Raw genomic sequence first — 23,829 nt, 5'->3', positions numbered from 1 at the left:
GAGAGAGAGAGAGAGAGAGAGAGGCAGAAAGACAGAGGCTGTCTGGCAGGCACATGGCCAGTGAATGAGAAGAACTTGCCCTCAGCACACAGTCTGACTGGATCTGAGCACACTATCAGAACTGGACGTGTGTGCATGTGTGTTTGTGTGTGTGTGCGTGTGTGATACCCTTCCTATCGCCTCCTCACAAACACGTGCGCCGGGACGCTTTCTGAGACCTCCACCTTTGTCTTTCCAGGATGGCTGAAGCTGAGCTACACAAGGAGCGACTGCAGGCTCTGTCGGTGAGTCCATTCTCCTGTTCCTCTCCTCTCTTCCTCCACAGCCCCTTCCTGCTGATGCTGTTACGCCAGAGCAGATCTGCTGCGGAGCACCACACATTAGTCTCTGCTCAGTTCTTGTGCTGGATCTTAGCGGCAGGAACAGAACTGTGGGCTGGTGGGCTGGCGGAGTAGGCGCAGATACCACCTGTGTTGCCTTCACACAGATTCTTGTGCAGGCGGTGTGAGAGAACATTGAGCTCTAAACATTCATAAAGCATGGCGTGAAGCACAGTGCAGAAGTTTTAGCCTAGCGTGGCCGAGCGGGCTAATTTCGGTGACAGCTAGAGGGCTTCGTTGCACACCGGAGTAGTGAGCAACAGATGGAGAACTATTCTGGCTGCATTGCTAGCATCCTTGCAATTCTGATTATACATTCGTCAGACAGAGAGGTTACAAATGTTGACATGGTCAGGTCTAATTAGGGCTCTGTTTACCATAGAGGGTCCAGTACAGTAATATAAAAATGTCTTTCAGGTTTAATTAATGACCACAAGTTTCTTGGCAAAGGTTAGCATGAGAAGAAGCAAATGACTTTGGGACGATAACTGCTATGCTAAAGGTTAAGTGCGGAGATAGATAGTGCTTCACTGAGACAGCTTAGGTCTGACAGGCAGAAGTAGGCAGACGTCGGCCAGTAGCTCAGGAGCCCAGAAGAGGTGTTTAGTTCTGTGAGTGAGTGAGAGCCTTTTAACAGCGTCTGCACAAGTGCCTGGGCTTACGCCACTGGTGAGGAGGCTAGACTCTGGAAGGATGTTTCAAAGGGACTCAGCCTAAAAATGTTTCCATCATTTAAGCCAGAGGAGGGAACAGTCACTTGGCAGAGCATCAACAAAGTCCAGGAAATGACGTGGATATTGGAAATGATTTATATCAGAGCAATGGTTTGTTGAAGTGAAATACTAAAATAGCACTACCCTGGAAATACAAATGTTTAAAATTAGAAAGAAACTATACTGTCACTAGAGGTCATTCAGTAGTAAGTGTAGCTCTGCTATAGTACTGTATTGTGTCTTTTAGTTGTCTCTGTTTTTTCCGCAGACAGAAAATCATGAGCCATATCAGTCTGAAACTGGCAGGATAATTTTCTTCCCTTTGGGTTTAAAAGAGCTTAAAAGCTAACAAATGTTTACTGCACTGTTCTACTGTTCTAATGTCCCCCACAAACTGCTTTTAATGGTGTGTGGCCATTATTGAGTTGCATTAACTTACATTGTTGACTCCAAGTGTCAGCCAATCAAAAAAAGAGGGAATGCCATAATGCACAAAAATTCAATAATCTATTCATTACTATGCAGTTTTAATGAGTTTTTGAAAACCAGTTGTTTACAAACTCTTTTCAATTAATTAATGTACTAATCTTTTTTGTTGTGAGAAATGCAGAATATCTTTGGCATCTTATGAGTACAATATGCTCTGAAAAGATACACTTTATAAATAATCACAATAATGCAAGCATAGCATCAAATCATTCACTCCTAATGCTCAAATGCGTTTCAGATGGTCTGATTACATATATGCCAAACCTTTTTTTTGAGACCATGTTAACTTTTTTTCACATTAAGAATGTTAAGAAAACTTTTTGTTCTTAATATTTTAAGGCTTTTCTACTCCAAATCTATGAAACTCTCCCTTACCAGACATTTGTTGAGAAGATTTTTTATAGATTTTTTTTAGATTGCATTTCACATATTTAAGATTTTTCATTTTTGTCAGATTAAAAGGCATTTAAAAATGTTTATTACTATTATTTATTTGCTATTATCTTGGTGTTTTTATTACTTTAATTATTAATAGTACTAGTATTAAAACATGCATTCTTAAATGCATTCTTCAATGCATTCTTAAACTCTACTATAAATTGCAAATATTTAGAATAGATCACAGAGCGTCTTTATCATTTCAGCCAAGCCATCTGTTGGATGAGCGTAAATTATTAAGGCCTTATCCACGTGCTCTTAGTATGACTGAACAGCTGATATAAGGTTTCCCAGTGGCAGCCAGTGGGGTTGTCATAAACACATTGGCCATGGCTGCAGTTTTACTACACGAAATGGACACCTCTCACACCTCTGTGTTTACACAGACAATTAAACACACTGCCTCCCGTCTCCCACTCACAGGGGTGGAGGTGGAGGTGGAGGGTGCTTCTTGACTTAACCAGTAAGACGGCACAAGCTTCTGGACCCATGAAGATCTGAATGTTTCTCGCTCTTCCTCTGTGGAGGGTCTGTTTTAGTCCAAGCACATATTTAATCTCGGCCTCCTCCTTTTCCCATGCACTCCAAAACAGCAAGAGCTGTGGGCTGCTTGAAGTTGACCAAGCAGTCCAAAAGCAGACGTGCATCTGAAGCCAACCAAACCCAAAGCTGTATTTTGGGGGTAATTAATTTGGCACTGATTACAGTTTGCAGGATTAATGTATTTTAAGCACTGCTGACATGCTGGGAGTGTTTCACTTACTGCAAATGAACAATATTTTCTTGTCTAACGATATTAGCATTATATCGCAAACAATGAATGTGGCGAACAACATGTGCACTGCTCCATATTAAATGACTGACCCAACATCTTCATACTATCACTTTCCCCTTCGCTTTGTCCCACATGCGATTATCACATCTCAGCAAAGCTGCATGCAGACGTATACATTTCACGAACAATCGGGCTTTGTCTGGGGCCTGCAGTCTTCTCCTCGGTGTCATTAGCTTGCAGTTCTGTTCCACAACTTCAGCCCACAGCCCGAGCTGTGGCACTGTGCGGCCGAGCCTACTCGGCTCTGAGGTCCGCCCCCCCACCCTCTGGCCAATGAGTGAGGCAATGTCGCTATAGCTTGAACGAGAGGCGAACCACTGGGTTGTTAATTGCAAATGACTGGGTTGGGAAGAGCGTGGGCCCTGCCTGGGAGGCTCGGCCTCTCCCTAGCGTCCACACACCCACAGTTATTCACACATGGACATAGAAGACTCCATGTGAGATCAGGCTCGGGCCTCTCTTGCCCCTGACCCCCCCCAACCCCCACCCCATGTCCCTCTCCTCCTCTTCTACTTTGCAAGGCGCTCTTGCTAGCAAGGGCAGGGCAGCAGTTGCAGTCCAGCTAAATTTAACGACAGCTGTCTCAGCCCTCTTGGATGACGTTCAGCATATTTGAAGAGGGCGTGGCAGAGGCATGAGACCCGCCCCCTCAGGTGGTTTCAGCTCTCTGTAGCTCTTAGGAGTCGAAGCTCATTTGCCTTCCATTACCACAGGGAACGAGGAGCTGACGTCAAAGCAACTCCAGGCCACAAGGCTAAAGGCCATATGCCTGTAAACTATAAGCACTTAATGCGTTAGTCTGTTCTGTCATACATTTGTTAACCTAAATCTTAAGTGTTTCCATAAATCAAGTCTTTATAAATTGTTCTCTAAATGATTCATCTGTTCGTTTCAGTTAATGACATGATTTTAGACCATATGTTGTGGTTTATTTGTAAATGAATATACAAATAAATAACACACCTAAATTTATATGTTTAATAGGTTAAGGTGATAGAATGAAAGTGGCTGTGCACATATTCAGACGAGATTGTGAACGTCATGGACCTCCATGTATGTAGTGCGACTGGTCAACACCATAACAGCTATTAAGAAATATGGCCATTTAAACCATTATGAGGAGTTCAGCAAAGCTGGCTGGGGGCTCGACATAAGGAATCAGACATGATCATGTAGGGTGAGGACATCCACACCTGAGGTACATCTGTCTTACACCTTCAGTGTGTATGGCGCAGTCACTTTAATCATTTCAAGCACCTTTGATTTTTGATTTTTTTCATTTTTTTCCTGTTACGTTAAGTACAGATCATATTCTAAGTTGGTTTTTGGTTACTAGATATTACAACACGGCCCATACTCAGTGGACTGGGATTCAAATACTGGGAACAGCTTTGGTAACAGTAGAGTACACTCAGATGCAAAAATAACCCATGAGCATGTTAAACCATGCCGTGCTCACACATATATGGGTGTTCATTAATGTGGCTTCAGCGTAATAGAGTAATCTTCTCAGCAGATGACTATTAGGATGCCCTGTACAGTATGGGATGGCCTTTATCATATCAAATCTGGCCTGTTTTGTTTGTTGCCACCTCGCTAGAAATGTTGATTCTAGACATCTAATTGCCTTTGCTGGAACAGCAAACATGAATGTTCGGATATTAATTGTGCTAAGTGGTTGCATACTGAACATGGACGATTATTATATCTGGTTATGGCAGATTGGGCTCTTTATACTCAGTAGATGCAATTGGCTTAAGGTTTTAGTAAACAAGAATGAAACAGATAGTAAACAAGAGTGAAACTGAGTGAACAAGAGTGAAAGAGATAGTAAACAAGAGTGAAACTGAGTGAACAAGAGTGAAAGAGATAGTAAACAAGATTTATTTCAGTCATTACTTTGTCATAAACGATGCAATAACCATGGTGTTTGATATGAACATAAATATAAACATTTGAATATGATTTTTTGTGTACAGAGTCCTGCAATGATGTTGGACACATTTGTTGCTCAGTCCTATGTTTAGGGTGAGTGCATGCCACGTGATCTAATCAACAACAGACCAGTTGGTAATCGAGTGCTAGCCAGAGTGCTCATGGAATAACTACTATTATATTCCGCCATAGTCCTTATCAACTATGTGTTCGTCTAAAATGGTTCATGTTGAAGCCATTTTCTTGCTCACTGTAATCAGACTGTATGTTGCTTAAGCCTAGAGAGTACTTTGTTTACCTGTAACACCTAATGAGAATGTTGTAGGGTTAACATAAAAGTGTTAATGAGCACTAAATGGTAACACGGTGTGCTCACAGTATGACGCGAGACAAGCTGGCTTCTGTTTTTAAAGAATACGCAGGACTCAGTGGGTTCCAGCCTCCTCCTTTAGACAGCCAGCTATGTACAGACAAGCTGCTCAAGCTCGTGTTGAGATTTACTCTTGGAAAAGTGTTTCCTCTGCTGACTCTACACCTGTTCCTGCTGGTGTCCTTGCCCAGACAGTTCACAGACAACAGATCTGTCTTGGGTACGTTATGCATTGTGTATCAGTGAACTGTTTCCAGAATGTTCTTCCAGACACCTAATAAACAAAAGCGTTTGTTTGGTGTGCAGTGGCACAGTACCCACATTAAAGGTGTGTGTTGAATAAACTCACACTCAGACATTTATAATAGCCTAAGCAAATATCTGAACTACTTGTTGCATTCAGCGTGCCCCAAGGAACTGTGGGTTTTTTTTTTTTTTAAGTATCGCCATTACAATTGACTACCATAATGTTTGCTTCATCAGCCAAAATAAAAATCTGTAGTTATGATGGTCAAAACTTTGGTGAAATACACGCGTGCATGAACAAAGCATGGATCATCAGAAGAGTTTATCTGCTGTTTCCATTCTCAAGCTGCTCACGGAGAAAGGCATGTCAGTTCTATTTTAGTTAGTCCACTGAGATAAATGCTTGTGACTGTTGTGATATGGAGTCCACCTCACCATGGCTGGCTTTACCCTCTGCCTTGATATGACTGTCACTGTAGCCAGTTGGAGGTGTTATTGACTCTAGCTCAAATAAGAACTTAAAAGCACATCATAATGTCATTTGGAATCGGGACACATAAAAACAAGAGTTTTCATACTCATCTCAATAATTTGTCCACTTTTTCAAAACGCCTATAAATAGACTATGTGAACTAAAGTGTCAATACTTTTGTATTGCTTTGATACAAAAGGCAATCACCACTTCTTAAAAATCATTAATACCTCTCAGCCAGTGTTCATGGCCAGCAAACATGTGTGCAGCAAATCTTGCTGACATTTAAGTTGCTGTATTTGTCAATTTTGATTTTTGATTTGTCCTCCGTATTTACCCATCTATGCAGTGAGAACACACACACTAGTGATCACTGGGGGCTGTGGTGCGCACACACACACACACACACTCACACAATAGTGATCACTAGAGGGCTGTGGTGCACACATGCCCAGAGCGGTGGGCAGCCCTAGCCCGGAGAGCAGTTGGGGTTAGGTGCCTTCCTAAAGGGCACCTCAGTCATGGCCTCAGGCCGGGGAATCAAACCCACGACCCTCCAGTCACAAGACCAGTTCTTGTCTTCTGATCGCTGAATGGAATATGTTTCACTTTGACAGACAAATGAAAATATCAGCTGAATTATTTTGATTTTTAGCATTATATTCCTTTTTTTTTCCAAAAAGATCTTGATTACATTGAGATGTGTGTGTATATAGGGAAAATATAGATGTAGTTGTGACTAGAGACATTTTCCCAGTTTTGCAGAAACACCTGGTTCTCTTATCAGATACCAGTCTACCCAGGTGGTTGATGTTTGTGCCCTGTTACCATATATTCAGCGTGATATCAATGGAAATCTGTGGTCAAATGCAGTGGACAGGATGGATGGACCAGGCCAGCAGCAGACCTGATGTTCATAGACAAATATGTACGAATTACTTAATATAGTGAAAATACTCATTTGGTATTAAAGTTTGATATTTGTTATTGATTGAATAAAGTATGCTGAATAGAGTAAACCCCTGAAGAACACTGTGGTTTTTCCAGTTTATTTCTTTTTGTTGCTTTTAGTTCTGCTTATGGTAGCATGAATCACTTTTGGATGAAATTGAAAGTGTTTTGTTAAAGTGCATTTTGCACCAAAGGTGAACTGGTGTGCTGAGTGTTTCAAAAACATGACAAGTATAAAAAGTGTTGAATAAGTGTGAAAACAACTGAAACAACTGTACAAAATGTTTTAAATGAAGTTATTAGCAACTGCAGAATGCTTAAAAAGCTTCAACAGTTAAATGTGCCTCACTGTGGTCCTGTCAAACTGTGAAGTAGTTTGTTTTCATCAGGAGAAGAGGGCTGAAACAGTCATCAGAAATGTCAGCATAGATGGCAGCAGAGGCGTGAGAGTGTGGGTGTTGACAATGACACATTACAAAAGTCAGCCCCCCCCACTTAAAGGAACGCTACGCCGGACTCGCATCTTTCAGCCACAGCATGACCTTCCTCAGCTGTGACACGTGGACCAGGCCCGAGCAGCTAGCCCTCACGTGTGGTGATAAACACGTTGCGCGTGGAGCTCGGGTACCGTGTCCCTGAGAGAGGCTGTAGTGTAGCAGCAGGCTGGCTGACTGCAGCCGCCTCAGGACCGGACGTGGTCTGCTGGTCCAGATGTTTATGGCTGTGCTAATCTACGGATTAGACTCCGCTCCGACATAAGCCCTCAGCACCGCCTTCCAGTTTTGTGATCACAGTGGGGAAAGTTTCAGTACCCCAGAATTTCTACAGATTGCTGGCAAGAAAACAAATGAGATGCTGTTGGAAGTCACGGTACCCAGCCAAGGTTCATGGCCGCACAATGTGAGTTCAGCTAGGCTGTTATTCTCAGTGGGATTGTGCTGGTCAGGATTTCAGACCACATGTCAAATCTTTCTCTTATTCTGTGTCTCTCTAACACTCGTGTATGCAAAATAGTCCTCTCAGAAGAGGCTGCTTCTCTCTGTGCCTGCCTATGGTTGTTGCTGGCAGGAAATCAAAATGGAGTACATATGTTTTCAATTTTATCCCAGAAGTGAAAGGTCTTTGTGTAAACCTCATCCCTTCTACATGCACAGCTAATATGACTTATTTATATATTACCTACTATTTATATTTTACCTGCTGTGCCTAGATCCCCTCCCCTAAAGTTCAACCTCTACATTAGGCATGACTAACTCACCTATGACATCATCTTTGGACTTTAGTATTTCATAGCTTGCTGGTCTTAGCAACAGTGTTCATGATGAAGAAAGTGTCACACATGCTTGACATGCTTGACATGCCTGACATGCAGAGATCCTCCTGCCCGGTTTATTTTTTTCATCCAAGCTTCAGAATGTGTCAGCATGCTTGGCAAGACGCTTGGAGTTTATTTACCAAACACGTGGTGTAAAACGGGCTGTCAAGGTAATTATAGCCACTCAGAGAACTAACAGGGTAGGCCACTGACGGATTGTAGTAGTGTTAGTGCTGATGTACTGTAAACAGCCTTGGTTCTCATAATAAAATGTATTGTACATTAGCATAAAATTACAAGTATATTTGGAAGGCAATGGAAATATCATAGTATGTCCTAGATTTAATGGAGGAGCTGGTGCTTGGCTGCAACTCAAAAACTTCCACCAACTTACAAATAGCAACACATCTAAACAAAAGCACATTTGATAACATGTCAAAATAATAGAACAATTTGGGCAATACCGAATTTAACTCAAGGCCTTTGTGTTTTATTTTTGCAATCTACACAGTACTGGAGGAAGCACTGGAAAGGTGCCCTGGAACATTAAGAACAGGTTTAAGCCCAAGGCCATCCCAAACATCCACAGTTTATGCTGCTCCTGCCAAGCTGGTAATCATCAGATGTGGTTTATAACTAGAGGATTAAACAGACCTCAGACGTGTCTGCTTGGACAGTTAGAGAAACTTTGCAACAGGCCAAGAAAGCTCTGTGAGGGAGGAATCAATCTTGAGACAGACTACTACAGCCCTGCAAAGCTTAGTCTTAGTGTTGGCTTCGGTTTATGCAACCTGTTGCATAAACCGTGTGTGTGTTTATGTGAGTTCTGTCCTTGATATCTTGTTGGGGGTTAATAATTAACATGAGCAGTCTATGTTAAATAAAGCAGGGCTTCTGCCTTCTGTGACATGTTGTCTTTCACATCTATTTCTAATCCAGGAATCCTTTATCTACGATCCTGATCAGAAGCTCGAAGCCTTTCTTTATTTCACCTCATGTAACATTTCACTGAGAAGCAGTCTGTATAAAAGCCCATTTGTAGGCGTCGATTTGCTCGGCGCTAACATCTGGATTCCATATTAGTGCACATTCTGTGTGAGAGCCCAGGGGAGCCTGTAGTCCAGGTCTGGAAAGCAGAGCAGTGCAATCAAAGCTGCATGCTGAAGAAGCAGAGTGGCCTACATATGTGGCAACATGCTACTTTACTTGTGTTTTGTAGTTGTTTGCAGTAAGAGGACAGGAAGTGAATCACAAGTACAGTTTACCATGAAGGGGGGAACTATATCTGTTGGGCATTGCAGCCACTCAACAGAGTAACCCCCACTCTCCTCCACAGTCCACCAGTATTGTGCTAATAATGTTTGGCAACTATTATTGGTCTTGTTATTGGATACTGAGGGGGGCTTATTACGTTGTGTTGTAATTTTACAATATGTTCAGTCATACATACAGTAGAAAGTAACAGTATATCTACATAGTGGTGGGACACTTCAGTTCCTCGTGTGTATGACATTCATTGCATAGTTTATGTTTAGGGAACACTAATAACGATGACTTGCACATTGGGACATTTTAGTTTGAAGGTCTTGGGTGTACCTTAATACAGAAACATGCTGGATTTTGCTTTGTAATGTCTGTCCTCTTTAGCCTGCATGTCTAATGTCATTCACATACAAGCTGCTGTCACCCAGCTCCCAGAGATCCATTACTTACTTCTGGTTCGGTTCATCCATATCCTTAAATGGACATTAACTACAGATTCCCATATGAAGGCTCCTCTTACCAACTGTGACAGAGCGGAGTTGAGGGAAAGACAAACATGTGACCTTTCTCCTGTTTGAGGGCTGAGAGTGACGGGGGGAATGGAAATGTTTGTATAGAAATGCATGTGTCTTAGAAGGCAGCTAAAGGCTCCTGAGAAGGTTCAGTGTAGATACTCATGAGTTCAACAGGCCTTTGAGGACGATCCAACTATCATCTTCCTATCTCACAGTGATATCGAATGACTGTATGCAAGTAGTATTTGTATTACATTGTAAACCAGTGTGTTTGTTCTGCATGTGTTCGGTACAGACAGCATGCACACATCTGGCCCCGTATCTCACTAAAAGGCAAGATTTGATTTAACTCTGATTTAACCTAATGCAACAGAAACTTGGACAATAACCAGAACATATACAGCTTTCTCTCATTTTTTTAAACAATGGTAAGCATCAGGGATTATATATATATATATATATATATATATATATATATATATATATATATATATATATATATATATATATATATATATATTAGAACAATGTCATACGTAAGATAGATGGTAGAACCTCAGTAAACAGTAAATAACTGAATATAGCCATAACCATAATAAGTCTAATTACTCTTCTAATACTCTTCAGGAGAAGCGTAAAAGGCAATCGGAGATTGAAGACAAGAGAAGACAGTTGGATGACCTTGTTCTACAACTCCAGCATCTCAAAGTAAGAAACACCCTCTTGTACATCAAAAATGATTTAGTTCAGGTTTTGGGGCAGCCTGACATAGAGCAAAAAAAAAGTTTTGTTTTTTTTTTCATTTTATGAACTATAGTATATGATATTGTGTTTAAAAAAGTACTTACATGCAAATATCTAGAAGTGGACCAAGGAAAATACACACTCATCGGCCACTTTATTAGGTACACCTGTACAACTGCTCATTAACGCAAATGTCAAATCAGCTAATCGCATGGCAGCACTCCATGAATTTAGACCTGTAGACATGGCCAAGATGATCTGCTACAGTTCAAACCCAAGCATCAGAATGGGGAAGAAAGGTGATTTAAGTGACTTTGAACGTGACATGGTTGTTGGTGCCAGACGGGCTGGTCTGAGTATTTCAGAAAATGCTGATCTACTGGGATTTTCACGCACAACCATAACTAGGGTTTACAGAGAATGGTCTGAAAAAGAGAACATAACCAGTGAGTGGCAGTTCTGTGGGCACAAATGCCTTGTTGATGCCAGAGGTCAGAGGAGAATGGTGAGACTGGTTCGAGCTGATGGAACGGCATCAGTAACTCAAATAACCAGTCATTACAACCGTGGCATACAGAAGAGCATCTCTGAACGCACAACACGTCGAACCTTGAGGTGGATGAACTACAGCAGCAGAAGATCACACCGGGTGCCACTCCTGTCAACTAAGAACAGGAAACTGAGGCTACAATTCACACAGGCTCATCAAAATTGGACAATAGAAGACTGGAGAAACATTGCCTGGTCTGATGAGTCTCGATTTCTGCTGCAACATTCGGATGGTAGGGTCAGAAGTTGGTGTCAACAACAAGAAAGCATGGATCCTGCCTTGTATTAACGGTTCAGGCCGGTGGTGGTGGTGCAATGGTGTGGGGGATATTTTCATGGCACACTTTGGGCCCATTAGTACCAATTGAGCATCGTGTCAATGCCACAGCCTACCTGAGTATTTTTGCTGACCATGTCCATCCCTTTACGGTGTACCCATTTTCTGATGGCTACTTCCAGCAGGATAATGCACCATGTCATAAATCGCGAATCATCTCAGACTGGTTTCTTGAACATGACAATGAGTTCACTGTACTCGAATGGCCTCCACAGTCACCAGATCTCATTCCAATAGATCACCTTTGGGATGTGGTGGAACGGGAGATTCGCATCATGGATGTGCAGCCGACAAATCTGCAGCAACTGCGTGATGCTGTCATGTCAATATGGACCAGACTCTCTGATGAATGTTTCCAGTGCCTTGTTGAATCTATGCCACAAAGTATTAAGGCAATTCTGAAGGCAAAAGGGGGTCCAACCCAGTACTAGCAAGGTGTACCTAATAAAGTGGCCGTTTGAGTGTATGATTTGTTGGAAAGAGAAATATAATTTTAAAATATTACATAAATTATTTATTTTTTTACTCTCAAAGACATTTTTAGTGTTTACATTTTAATATGTGAAGCACTTATACTACTTTAGCAGTTTTTGTTTAGTATCTCTTCAGTTAATATAATTCTGTACTCTTAAGATAATTGGGTGTAATTTCCACAGATTTCAGCAGTGGTCTGTAGGAGAAATAATGCCAAGCGATATGCCACAGTTTACAAACATGCTCTTCAGGAATGTTTGGGGTGTTATCAGATAGATGAAGATTTGCCTCATTTACACAGAATAGCACTGTAGCGTAATTGCTCCCATTTTATGCTAGTTACGTTTGACAAAAACAAATGTGGCCAAGTTTAAAGTGATTCTCAAACGAGATTTTGTTCTCAAACCCACTTAAGAAAATAACTTTAGACAGAAAAGGCACTTGTGTCTGCAGGCTGAAGGAGATGTGATAAAGCTTGCGGTCTGGTGAGACACTAAAGATTACACAAGCATGTTGGGCTGAGGGGCAGGATAAACAAGCAAGGCTGACATGCCAAGCAGTCGAACTAGCATACCTCTGCTAGCACAATTCTGCTAGCACAACTCTGCTAGCATACCTCTGCTAGCACAATTCTGCTAGCACAACTCTGCTAGCACACCTCTGCTAGCATACCTCTGCTAGCACAACTCTGCTAGCACACCTCTGCTAGCACACCTCTGCTAGCATACCTCTGCTAGCACAACTCTGCTAGCACACCTCTGCTAGTCCACCTCTGCTAGCATACTTCTGCTATTCTGCTACCTCAGAATATTTACAGGAGCGTTTTGATGTTCTATAAAGGAAATGTGGAGTGAACGAGAAAGTAATTTGGGCTGGGAAGGAGGAGGCAATCCAGGAAATGGAATGTTTATTTAGCTGTGGGTGTTAGCAGAGCCTGAACCAAGTTCTCACTGGAAAAGGGTCTCCAAATGATTGCAATAGCCGAGTAAGAATGATTGGGGTCAATGGAAAGCATAGTATTTAGTCCCGTCATTTTCTTGTATTTTATTTGTATACACTTTCATGTATTTTATTTGATATTTATTTATTTGCACTATTTGTTATTTCCTCTGGAAGTTTTAGTAAAGTAATTTTCATCAAAGATAAAGACCATTCCATTGGTTTTAAGCAGTAGTAGTCTTCAGACACATCTCTTCAGGATATTGACTGCTGGCTCTAGGATCTGCTAATCTGTCTGTATCTTTGAAGCTGCGTGCACTAAATATCCCTTTACATAATGTGGAGTGTTCACATGATCACTTGCAAGCTAACCTACCGAAAGAAATCGTGACACAAGAAGCACCCAAACTAATTGGCTTTGCTGCATGTTATGCAACATTTAGTCATGTTTCAAAACTGCTTTACGGGTCTTCATACTGCGAAGAAGCGGACAGGCCCGTAATCCGAGCCGAGGCACTCAGCTTGCAGCCGCATACCTTGGACAGCTTGTGTAATGGGCAGGAGCATTCCTGTTGTACTGGGGACCGGTCCTCAGCATGAGGCCAGCTGTCTAGAGGAGAGCGTGTGTGGAATACCGCCCGACCGCTAAACCCTAGCTTCACTGGAGAACATGCATGCTACAGCAGTATCTGCCTTTGGATGTTTGGTGACTCATGTGCAGAGGCCGTGCATGCGGCATTGAAAGCTGAAGTGATGTGTGACGGGGTGAGAGTGCACCAGTGTGGCTACCTGAGTGTGCAGGTCAGAGCAATGTGAATGTGTCACACCTGAGCATGAACTCGCAATCAGTTTTGCTTGTAAGAGTATCCAAATATGTCAAAAATTTTAAAACGTGATCCAATGTTGATTCAGTTTTAACCTCACCGCATTTCTCAACGCATTTCTTTCTCTTGTTTGTTTGCTTTCTGGTTAAAAACTAGTCCAAAGCCATGAGGGAGAGGTGGCTTCTGCAAGGCACCCCAGCAGGGCCTCACGAAGAGGAAGAAGGGCGCAGGAAACAGGTTGAGCAGGACGAGTTACATGTAAAGAAGTTAGAGGACTCCGTTCACAGGTAGCAGTATGTTTCTATGTGCACTCATTTCTGCTGTCCACGGTTTTGCCTCATAAACCATTTTGCTGAAGGTTTTACTTTTGCATCTTCTTCACAACGTCTATTTGGGAACATGAGTTTCAAAACTTATGATTTTCGACATTACCTCTGCTCAGAGCTAGTATTATAACCCCTCTTTTAACAATAGTTGCCTTCCATTTCATCTGGTGTATGGTAATGTCATTACACTTTGGGTTGCCCCAGATGTGATTGCAGGATTCCTTCCATGGAATGTTCTGCAGGGCAATGGAAAACATTCTATTTTTTCTTTTTTCCTTGTTCTATCCTGGAACAGAAAACAATAGAAATAACTAATAAAGGAGCATTACGTTTGGTTTAATACTCTTGTCCTTGGAGGCTATAAATAACAACGTCATCTGTCAAATAGTGCACTATTTATATAAATCAGAATCTACTCAAGGACACCAACCATGGCTTTTTAATAGTTTCCCCATTTGCACTAGTTACTTTAAGAGTAAAAACAAATGCAGAGGTATGACTGCATAGCAAATGCATTACTGCCTAAAATAGGAGTGAGATGATGACAGTATGAGTGGAAGCAGTAGCTGGTGTTTGGGACATATAAAGCAGCAACTCTGATTTTTTTCACATTTGATAACTGACTGAGCTTGCAAAGAGATACTCGCATACATGCAAACCTGCACATGCATACATGCGCACAGTCTTATTTTAGCTAAACAATGCTAGACCTAACCCTAGCTTTAACCTCATTAAATAAAAGAAAACGTTTTGGCTCTTTTTTTCTGAAAAAAAACAATGACAGAAAAGCTTATGTGAAAGATTTTTTCTTGACAGAACAAGACAAATGTTAAAGCGTTCATGTTTTCTTATGATCACAAGGATGCTTGCCCCTCACTCAGAGCCAAAGACACGACCCTCTCTACATGTGTGGTCACTTCCTGTGTTGAGGAACACAAGGGCCAGTTTGATAGTCTTCCCTGTTTGCCGTCCTAATGCAATTATGCATTTGTATAACGATCAGGACTGGGCAATAACGCAGTATATGTAAAGGTGTTGTGTAATCACGATACAAAAAAGGTAGCCATATCCCATTAAAATGAATTAGTAATTAGATTCCTGGTTCCTTACAAAACATGTTTACTAACTAGTATTACAAGTTTTCCTTTTTTTATTTCGGCTTCTTCTCTTCTGGTTCCTATGACTACTGTAGCACTACATCATCATCAGCATCAAACAGGCACTGCATTTCTTTGAAGGTTTACGATGTTTTCCATGCCTTGTGTTCTTACCCAGGGTGCATTATATGACATTTACTACATTTCCATGCAGTTGGAAACAGACATCCATTATTGAGAGCTTTGTGCTGTGGTTCTGGCATTCAAATGCTGATAGCATTGTTTATCATCAACAGTGGATATGTTTCATGTGGACATGAGATTTGTGTATCATAAACACTGGACTTTTCAATATTAATGGTTTTGTTTCCAATATTTGTTGATGTTTACAAGATTTGTTTTGTTTCATATAACTTGATATTTGTTAAGTTAATGTTATCTTGAATTTTCTTAATAAATTCAGATGATGTTAAATTGCAGATTACTTGAGGCTGTCATAGAAGTTAAATTTTCCTCATCATATGTCCTGCAATTGTTATCAGATGACCAACTCCTTACGTTCTAGTTATAATGTGGTGTCTGGATTCTGATCCAGTCTTTCAAGATTCATGCACCCTCAACTGAGTGCTGTGCAAGTGCTCGTAGCTTCTAGGAGTCCCATCTTTAGCAAATGTTTAGATGGGTCCATGGTCTCCTAAAGCATGAAGAACTTTGTTCTAACCAATGCCACAACATGCTATGTCTGTCCTGTGCAGTGGTGGAGCCAGTGTAATTATGTACATTTGACAGGGGTGGGTATTCTACAGCAAAGAGGCTTCTCAGCAGTGCTGGACCACTGGGGCAAGGACGTGTTGTTGATATGGGCAACACTTGAACCTGCACAGAAAATACAGGACCTTGTGGGAGTTTGTTAGTGACCATAGTGTCTGGTGCTATAAAGAAACAGAAATACTTTGGCCATTAAAGGGTTAAGAATTATAAGTAACAGAAAGTAATCAGATCAGTTTTTAAAAGATTATCAGCAACCTGTATTGGAATACATTTGTAAAATCCAAATACTAATGACTAATTGTCCCAAACCTTGACGATGGTCACAGAACAATCACACCTGGTAATAATTGCACCATGTTGTATGGCCATTGGCATTGTGTCCTATGATTGGTCTTAGGACATGTGACCTCACCACTGACTAATTTGTATTTGGTGATACAGTGTGTTGGAAGCAAGTGACATGTCTGATTCATATTTGAAGTTATTTTCATTTCTGGGAGGGATTTCCTTTAATCTCAGGGTGTGTCTTTTGAAAACATCTGTGCCAGCTCCATTCACTTTTTTCCCAGGGTGAACACTAGCAAGTTGAGGTCACATCTAAAATCAGCACTCGCTGGGTTTCATATGCACCTTACTGAAACAGAAGATCACCAGATATTTTACAACCATGCCTCCATAAGACCACAGAGGTAGTGAGACCTAGCAGCGATTCTAATAAGACATTATTCATAAATAATGAAATATTTATTCCAGTACATAAAACGTCTCACAAGTACACCGAGCCATTCTGAATCCTTTCAACACAACACTTTGTGTCCTTTGGTGCTATTTTGGATCGTCAAAACATGCGAGCGCTCTCTCTTGGTTGCGTTTGAAAAGCAGCTGTCCTTGGGTTGTGCTCTCTTTGTGAAGCTGGCGTTCTCATCTGGCAGGCTGAGCTGAAGTTCTGAATGCCACGGGGCTGAACCGTGGCCTGTGGCTGTGGCCCTGGCGGTGTCTGCTCCTGGCTGAGCAGGAAACAGCCTCAACGGTGTCTCCCGTCAGGAGAGGGAGGGAGGAACGGAGCTCCATGACAGGAGGAGTTACAGGCCTCGGCCCTGCGCTCACGTATTTATCAGTACGGCCGTGTGTGTGTGTGTGTGTGTGTGTGTGTGTGTGTGTGTGTGTGTGTGTGTGCTGGGGCTTGAACTTACGACCCTGGGGTTACAGGTATTGTGCTCTACCTGCTCTACAAGGTGAGCTTCAGTTGGAACGGCAGGGTCGCGCTCTTAAAATGGCCACCGGTAAAACGGTATTTCAGAAAACATCTCACTAGTTCTGGAGAAAAGGTCATAGAAAACGCTACTATAGTTTCACACTATTCAACAAGTAAAGGAAGACAAGTACAAACAGCATAAAGTCTGGCTGGGGGCAGGAAAACAAAATGTCCTGATGTTCCTTCTGCAGTTCCCATGGCCCAGTTCACTCAGCGTAAGAGGAACATGCTGCAGTAGCATAAGAGCCCCAGTGCCACTGCAGTTGTTTCCAGCACTGTAACACTTTAACTAAACAGGCGTACGCAGCAGTTTGACCAAACAAGGCCTAATCAGGCCTACAGGACGTGTGACCTGAAGTCCGCTGACATCCATGTGGACACGTGGGAGGAGCCAGATATTGATCTCAGTGCCTGGCGCGAAGCTTTGCTCACAGGTATCGCCCAGCCAGGACGAAACAAACACAAGAGGAAAACTGTGTTGCAGATGGCACTTGTGTCACCTTACACGTGTAATGGATGTGTGAAGGACCGGCTCTCTACAAATTGGCCTATCCAACAACAAACGAATCTGCTGGCAATCCAATTGAAACGTCAGCCGGGCAGATCCATTGTGTGTTCAGACAGACAGAGCCATGATGATGAATAGGACCGATAATACATGCCACTGGGAATTATTTCATCTGAGGAACGTCCCAAACCTGTGACCATGAAACATTTGTGTACAGTTTTCAGATGAAACACAATAAAGGTAGAAAACACTGGTGTCTGGCACAAGCAGAGTGGGGATCCATCAGAAATACAGACGGTGTGCTGCTTCTCTGTATGACACAGTCTGTGTGTGGTGTGTGTTCCACTGTGTGACATGAGTAGCTAATGTGGGGAAATGGAGTGTGTGGTACTTATGCTGTAGTGAGAGGGATAGAATGAACTGCTCAAAATCCCTTTATAGTGAACATTATTTTACATTGCATAAAAACTGCTTCAGCTATTCAGTACATGCGGTTTCACTTTTGGTTTTGAGGTCGAAAATCTTGGTGTCATGTAGACACTTGGTTAAACTGAAATATTGCTGTTATTTTGATGTCACAAAAGGAATGCATACAACAATTTGCTTTTAACTATTTTTATGTTAGAGAACTTTATCACATGGTTGATCACATGAAAACTGAAGATCCAGATTTGCTCTGGTCAGGGACTTATACCACAACTATAATTTTACTGACACTCTTGGCTTTGGCTAGTTTATTTTGGGGGGCCATCAGGCCTTTAATCTTATCCAGTTATATGTTTCAAATGGTCTCATCAAATGCCCTTAAGCAGACTTTTTCTTTCCTTGGTATCATGCAGGATTATTTAAGCCTTCGTACTATGATTACTTCTGCCTTTCTGGTCAGTGAAACTGCCATTTCAATCTGTGCTCAGGATGAGGGGAGTGAGAGATGAACTGCCCCCTTTCTGTGCTACCATGGAAACGCGAGCTGCTTCTGCCGCTTGTGCCCATGTGGTTAGCGCTCTGTGGGCAACGTGGCTGATGATCGTCACCGTCGTGGATATGGGGAAACAGATCCCAGACCAGCATGTTTAGACCGTTCGATGGGAGCCAAGAGGCTCTCTCTATCCCCGAGGCTCAAAATGATGACGTAATGTGAAGACGGTCCATTCCCACAGCCTGGTCCTGCTAACCAGAGCCAGCTGGTCTTAATGCCACCGGCAGACAGGAAGTGGGAGAAGCTGAGTAGGAAGCCATGAGTGGGCATGGTGACTCCATGAGGTCATCCACCCTCCCAGCCATACGAGTCCAGCAGAAGACTCGTGCTGTGGAAAAACAAAGCCTCTCCGATCAAAGGTTCAGAGAGTCATGTGGGATCCAGTAACACCCATCGTAGGATGTAATCTCGTCATTCAGTGTCAGGGACCACATGGAACAAATTGGATCTTTTGCAAGCACCCTAGAGGACCCCTCTAACTTCCCGAGTGTAGGCAGCGTGCTTTCTTTTTTCTTTTTTTTTGCAGTATCCCCCTACTGGTCATAAAAGGGCATTGCGGTATTCAGAAGCTTAATGCGTAAAGCTCCATTTGACTGCAAGGCCTTGACTAAACTGTGCAGAGAGCAGACTGCAGCGGCAGGAACTGCTGGCGTTGCACGTTTTCAAAACAAGCCTGAGCCCCACACGGTGTCTGTCTTCTCCAGCGTCCGTAGCTCGGCCTCAGGGAGGTGGTACCCTGCCCCACTTACAGCCAGAGAGGGAGACGTGCAGCCTGCTGATTGGCCAGATTCCTCTGCCTCACGTTTATTTTCTGCAGGTCTCAAGAAGCATTTAGGAGCATTTCCATGGTGCAAGAAACAAACAATATGTGTTATTGGTGCCAACACTGTTATACCCTTATAGAATTGTATGTTGTAGAGAACACACTTTAGAATCACAAGCAGTTACATCAGTAAGATTGCACAGAGTATGATATGAACTATCCTTCATATGATAGTGAAGGTGTTCTGTGATGTTTTTGGCCGCTTTCTACTAATATGGTTGAACTGGCATAAATTCACCACTAGGGGGCTAAAATGAGCTAGTTTTCCTAATGTGCTGTAAATTGTAAATGTGCACACGTCTCCAAATGCTTTTCTTTGAGGTTTTTACTTTGGTAGCAGCAGATGATAGTTATGGAATTCTCTTTAGATCCTATTTTATTCCAATCCTTAAAACAGTTCTCTAGACTTTGGGTCTCATGTAAAGCTTGCACAAATTAATAAACAATGAACAGGTGTTTTTATTTGTTTTAAAAAATTGAATAGTCATGGGTTAACTGTCCAAAAAAAAATCTAAAATAAAATACCTCATCTGGAGAAAGATTTCTCCACCAGGGTGGGATATCTCCCTTTTAGTCTGTCTAGACAAAGCCATTACTGCATTAAAAATTAGTCCACTCACAATCACTAAGGACAGTAAGGAGTGACCGGTGAATGATAATAATGATAATGATAATTCACTTTACCAATGAGGTAAAGGACCTTAACATGGTATTTAGGGTAATATTGTTTGTTAACAGCAGAGAGCTTATGTTTGCAACTGCTAACTGAGGAGCCTGAATGGTGTTTTCCTTTCAAGGTTCTCTACGTGTGTACTACCGGTTTGACAGAAACATAAAGACATTCCAAGTGTTTGATTGTATTCGTGTACGAGGGCCACAGTCCCCATGGACAGCAGTGAGGAGCCGGACGCCCCTGAAGTACACTGTGTTCTCATCACGTCTGCTTACGGTGGCATCACATTCTCTCCTGTTGTCAGCCAGTGTGATTTGACGCTGGCGTGTTTCCATGCTAATGAGCTCTGCATCATGCCAAGAGACTGGAAATAAGGCTTTATTACTTGGCCTGTGTGTGTGTGTGTGTGTGTGTGTGTGTGTGTGTGTGTGTGTGTGTGTGTGTGTGTGTGTGTGTGTGTGTGTGTGTGTGTGTGCGCGCACTTGTGGGCGTGTGGAGGCGTTATCACTTGGCCTTTGTGTGTGTATGAGTGTGTATGTATGGCCCTCTGCAGTCTGCATTGCTCTCAGATTCCCCACACATGGCTTCTGTTTGGTACTCTACCAAATGAATGTTCCATTCAGTTCCTTACAGTGCCTCAAGTTTAACCACCTTCCAAGACCTGGAGGGGCTTGTGGTTCCTGGAGGTTCATGGTTTAAAGCTCCTAAGGGCTCAGGTTATATACGTGTCTGATCAAAGTCAAGTAGCTCATGTTGCATCTCAAGACATTCACTAGGATGCATCTTCTCTGCATTCTTAGACAGCGGGTGCACATTTTGAAGGTGGACTAGGAATCGTGGGAAGGCTCCGTGGCCTTTGTTATTGTGGTGCATGTAACCCCAATGATGCAAACAATAGCAGGAAATATGCCTGGGTGGAGGCAGAGTGGGTTCCTCAGCGTGGCTTCCTCATTGGCTGCCAGCATTGAGAGTGAGTGAGCTGCAGGCCCTCTGGGAGGGGGAAGAATGCGATGTGTGTGTGTGTGTGTGTGTGTGTGTGTGTGTGTGTGTGTGTGTGTGTGTGTGTGTGTGTGTGTGCACTTGGAAGTGGATGGACCTCATTCATGTTTGCACTCTGTGACTGTCTAGGTGACCTTTAATGCAACCTACCAACTCATTGAGCCATATGGTTTGTGCTTTATTTCTGTAGCATGTGCTTCATTGAAAAAACCTTCTGAACTGTCTTAACACTGAATATGATAACTTGATACTGCTGATATTTTTACCTTTGTTCATCGATTACTAATGATGATCAGATATTTGTGGTTCTATATAACTTTCTGACCAATATTGTTGAATTGAAGTGTTATTTTAATTACAGAAGTAGACATGCACAAAGACTGAGTGAACACCACTGTAATTCTTCTGTGTTCGTGTCCTCCATTATCTGTTGCAGCTCTTCCAGTCCTCCACAGTCTGCCACAACACTAGTTTCAGAGACCTGTAATTCTGCAAATGATGCTCCTTAAAGAAATACACAGTTGACTGCTTTAAAACTGCCATTTTGAAACCCAGTGATTTAGAAGTTGAATCCCATGCTTGTGTAGTTAGCAGGGCTGTTGCTCAGAGATCACACAGTTTTCACTTCCAGCTGCTGCTACAGGAAACAACCAGACATCTAACACATCTGTCAAGCAGCTTCAACTGCTGATGTGGTGTCCACAACCACATCTGGCCATATAGGTGAAACACTGAAACAAGTCCTGCTCTGTGGAGTCTGACTAACACACATTTATCATAAATGCTCACCTTGGTACATGAGGTTTACTGCGTGCTCGTGACTGGGCCTTTCCACTCTCACACAGAGTGCTGACAGTGAAAACTGCCTGGGGGTGTGTGTGCTGGGGGAGAACACGCTTCATTGGCACACTAACCACTGGTGCACTCCAGTGTGTAAACCCCAGTGCTGTAGGGAATGCAGCCGCCATCTTTCCCTCCTCCTTATTTTAGTTTAGCTCATTTTATGTAATGAGAATTGAGACTTGTACGTGAGCAGAAAGTTGGATGGGTTTGTTTTTTATAGTATTTATTTCTTAATGTAGACTGCTTAGAGTTGTAGCTCACAACAATATCCACTTTACAGTAATTGATAGTCATACAGATTGCTTTTAATGTAATTACACTTAATGTAGGTGCCTACTGATAGCAACACCTGTTAAATTTCCCAATGAGAAAAATTATAATATAACCTTAATGTATATCATATTTTAATTATTACCATAACCTGATGTTACCTTAATTTACTCCAGTGTTATTTAAGATTATACAATGTGATTTTGCTATTGCCTGCTGTATTGGGGATGGTTGTAACAGGTGCAAAATAGATTTTGTGCTTTCTGCAGATTGGAAGCAGAGATTGGTCTGTTGGAGAATGAAGAATCCCAAATATCAGCCAAAGAGCAAGTGCTCAGAGAGAGACTGCGTGAGACGGAGCACTCCATTGAAGATCTTCAGAGAGTAAGTTCTGCTCAGTTCTGCTCTCCTAGGAGAGCACGCAGGGTTGTCCACACACACGTGGTCTTCTGGGTGCTGCTGCCTACAGCGCGTGAGGACCTGCAGGGAGAGAGCAAGGGGAGATGTTCCATGCTGGATTTAGTTTGGGAACAGGGAACAGGAGGAGTTTTCCATTTTTATCCACACCAGAATCAAAGTTCCAAAACCACAAAGTTTGAACATGCTTGCCTTGATCTGATTGTGTAACGGGGGTGTCTTTCTTTCTGTTTGCAGAGTCTGCAGAACCAAGATGGAGGTATGTGCCCAGTCATCCAGTTTAAAAACATACTTTTGTCTTAATATTTACCTAGTAAATTCCAAAAATTGCTTTCCCACACATACTTCAGAATATCTTGGCAGACAAAGATTCAATATTCATGCACATTTCACTCCAGGTTCAACAACTTGCTTGTCAAAGTTGTGAAAGTCATGATATATGTGGCTGTGTGAAGCAGCTAAAGGTTCTAGCAGGTACTAGCAGTGCGTGGCCTGCCCACATCCCTATTTGTGAGGTTCTGGTATCTGTCTGGCACACATATTAACCCCCCTGGCCACTTTCACCTTCTGCCTCAACTGCTCTATTGAATTCCGCACACAGTCCCATGACTCTGCATTTGGTTTACAGTGATCCACCCATTCAAGGGTAATCCCTTCAGCGCCGCATCACCGTTGTTTTGCCCTGTCCACACGTTTGCTATCTAAGCTGGGGGGGCTGGGGGGAGGGGTATGGGGGTGGTTGGTTAGGCAACATGAGTCCAATTCTATATCCCCTTCTGCTCAACAGATGCAGTCAACTACATCTGCTCCCAGATCCCCAGCCTCCCAGAGCTGAACTCCCAAACTCCAGCCACAGCTTCAAGGGAGCACCAGCTGCCAAGAAAACCCGGTAGGTGCTTGCAGGAGGTGTGGGCGGGGCACTGGTGGTTTTGGGAGATGTGGGCGGGGCACTGGTGTTTGTGGGAGATGTGGGCGGGGCAAGGGGACTGCTGGCATCAGAAGAGTGAATCAGATGGCTCATGCTAAATAGAGAGATGTACAATATTCTGAAACAAAAGCAAACGTTCAGGTTAAAGTAA

The 23,829-nt window shown here is 42.6% G+C and overlaps 1 protein-coding gene across 4 annotated transcripts in view; it reads left to right on the top strand.

Moving 5' to 3' along the window:
• palm2akap2 (PALM2 and AKAP2 fusion) overlaps positions 1–23,829 on the top strand; it is an 81,410-nt gene that overhangs the window by 6,201 nt on the left and 51,380 nt on the right. For all 4 annotated transcript variants that reach the window (XR_013133691.1, XM_077019580.1, XM_077019581.1 and 1 more), the window contains exons 2-7: positions 239–284; positions 10,550–10,630; positions 13,946–14,076; positions 22,603–22,717; positions 22,988–23,009; positions 23,538–23,639. Coding sequence is in view for 3 of the 4 variants with exons in the window: in XM_077019580.1 (XP_076875695.1) it covers positions 239–284; positions 10,550–10,630; positions 13,946–14,076; positions 22,603–22,717; positions 22,988–23,009; positions 23,538–23,639 (497 nt within the window). In the remaining variant the exon portion in view is untranslated. The remainder of the gene's footprint in view (positions 1–238; positions 285–10,549; positions 10,631–13,945; positions 14,077–22,602; positions 22,718–22,987; positions 23,010–23,537; positions 23,640–23,829) is intronic.

The sequence above is a fragment of the Brachyhypopomus gauderio genome, chromosome 10 (genome assembly GCF_052324685.1).
Source record: "Brachyhypopomus gauderio isolate BG-103 chromosome 10, BGAUD_0.2, whole genome shotgun sequence".
In the NCBI taxonomy this organism is placed as follows: domain Eukaryota; kingdom Metazoa; phylum Chordata; class Actinopteri; order Gymnotiformes; family Hypopomidae; genus Brachyhypopomus; species Brachyhypopomus gauderio.
Note: the sequence above shows the minus strand (reverse complement) of the source record. Positions and strands in the feature narration are given on the sequence as shown.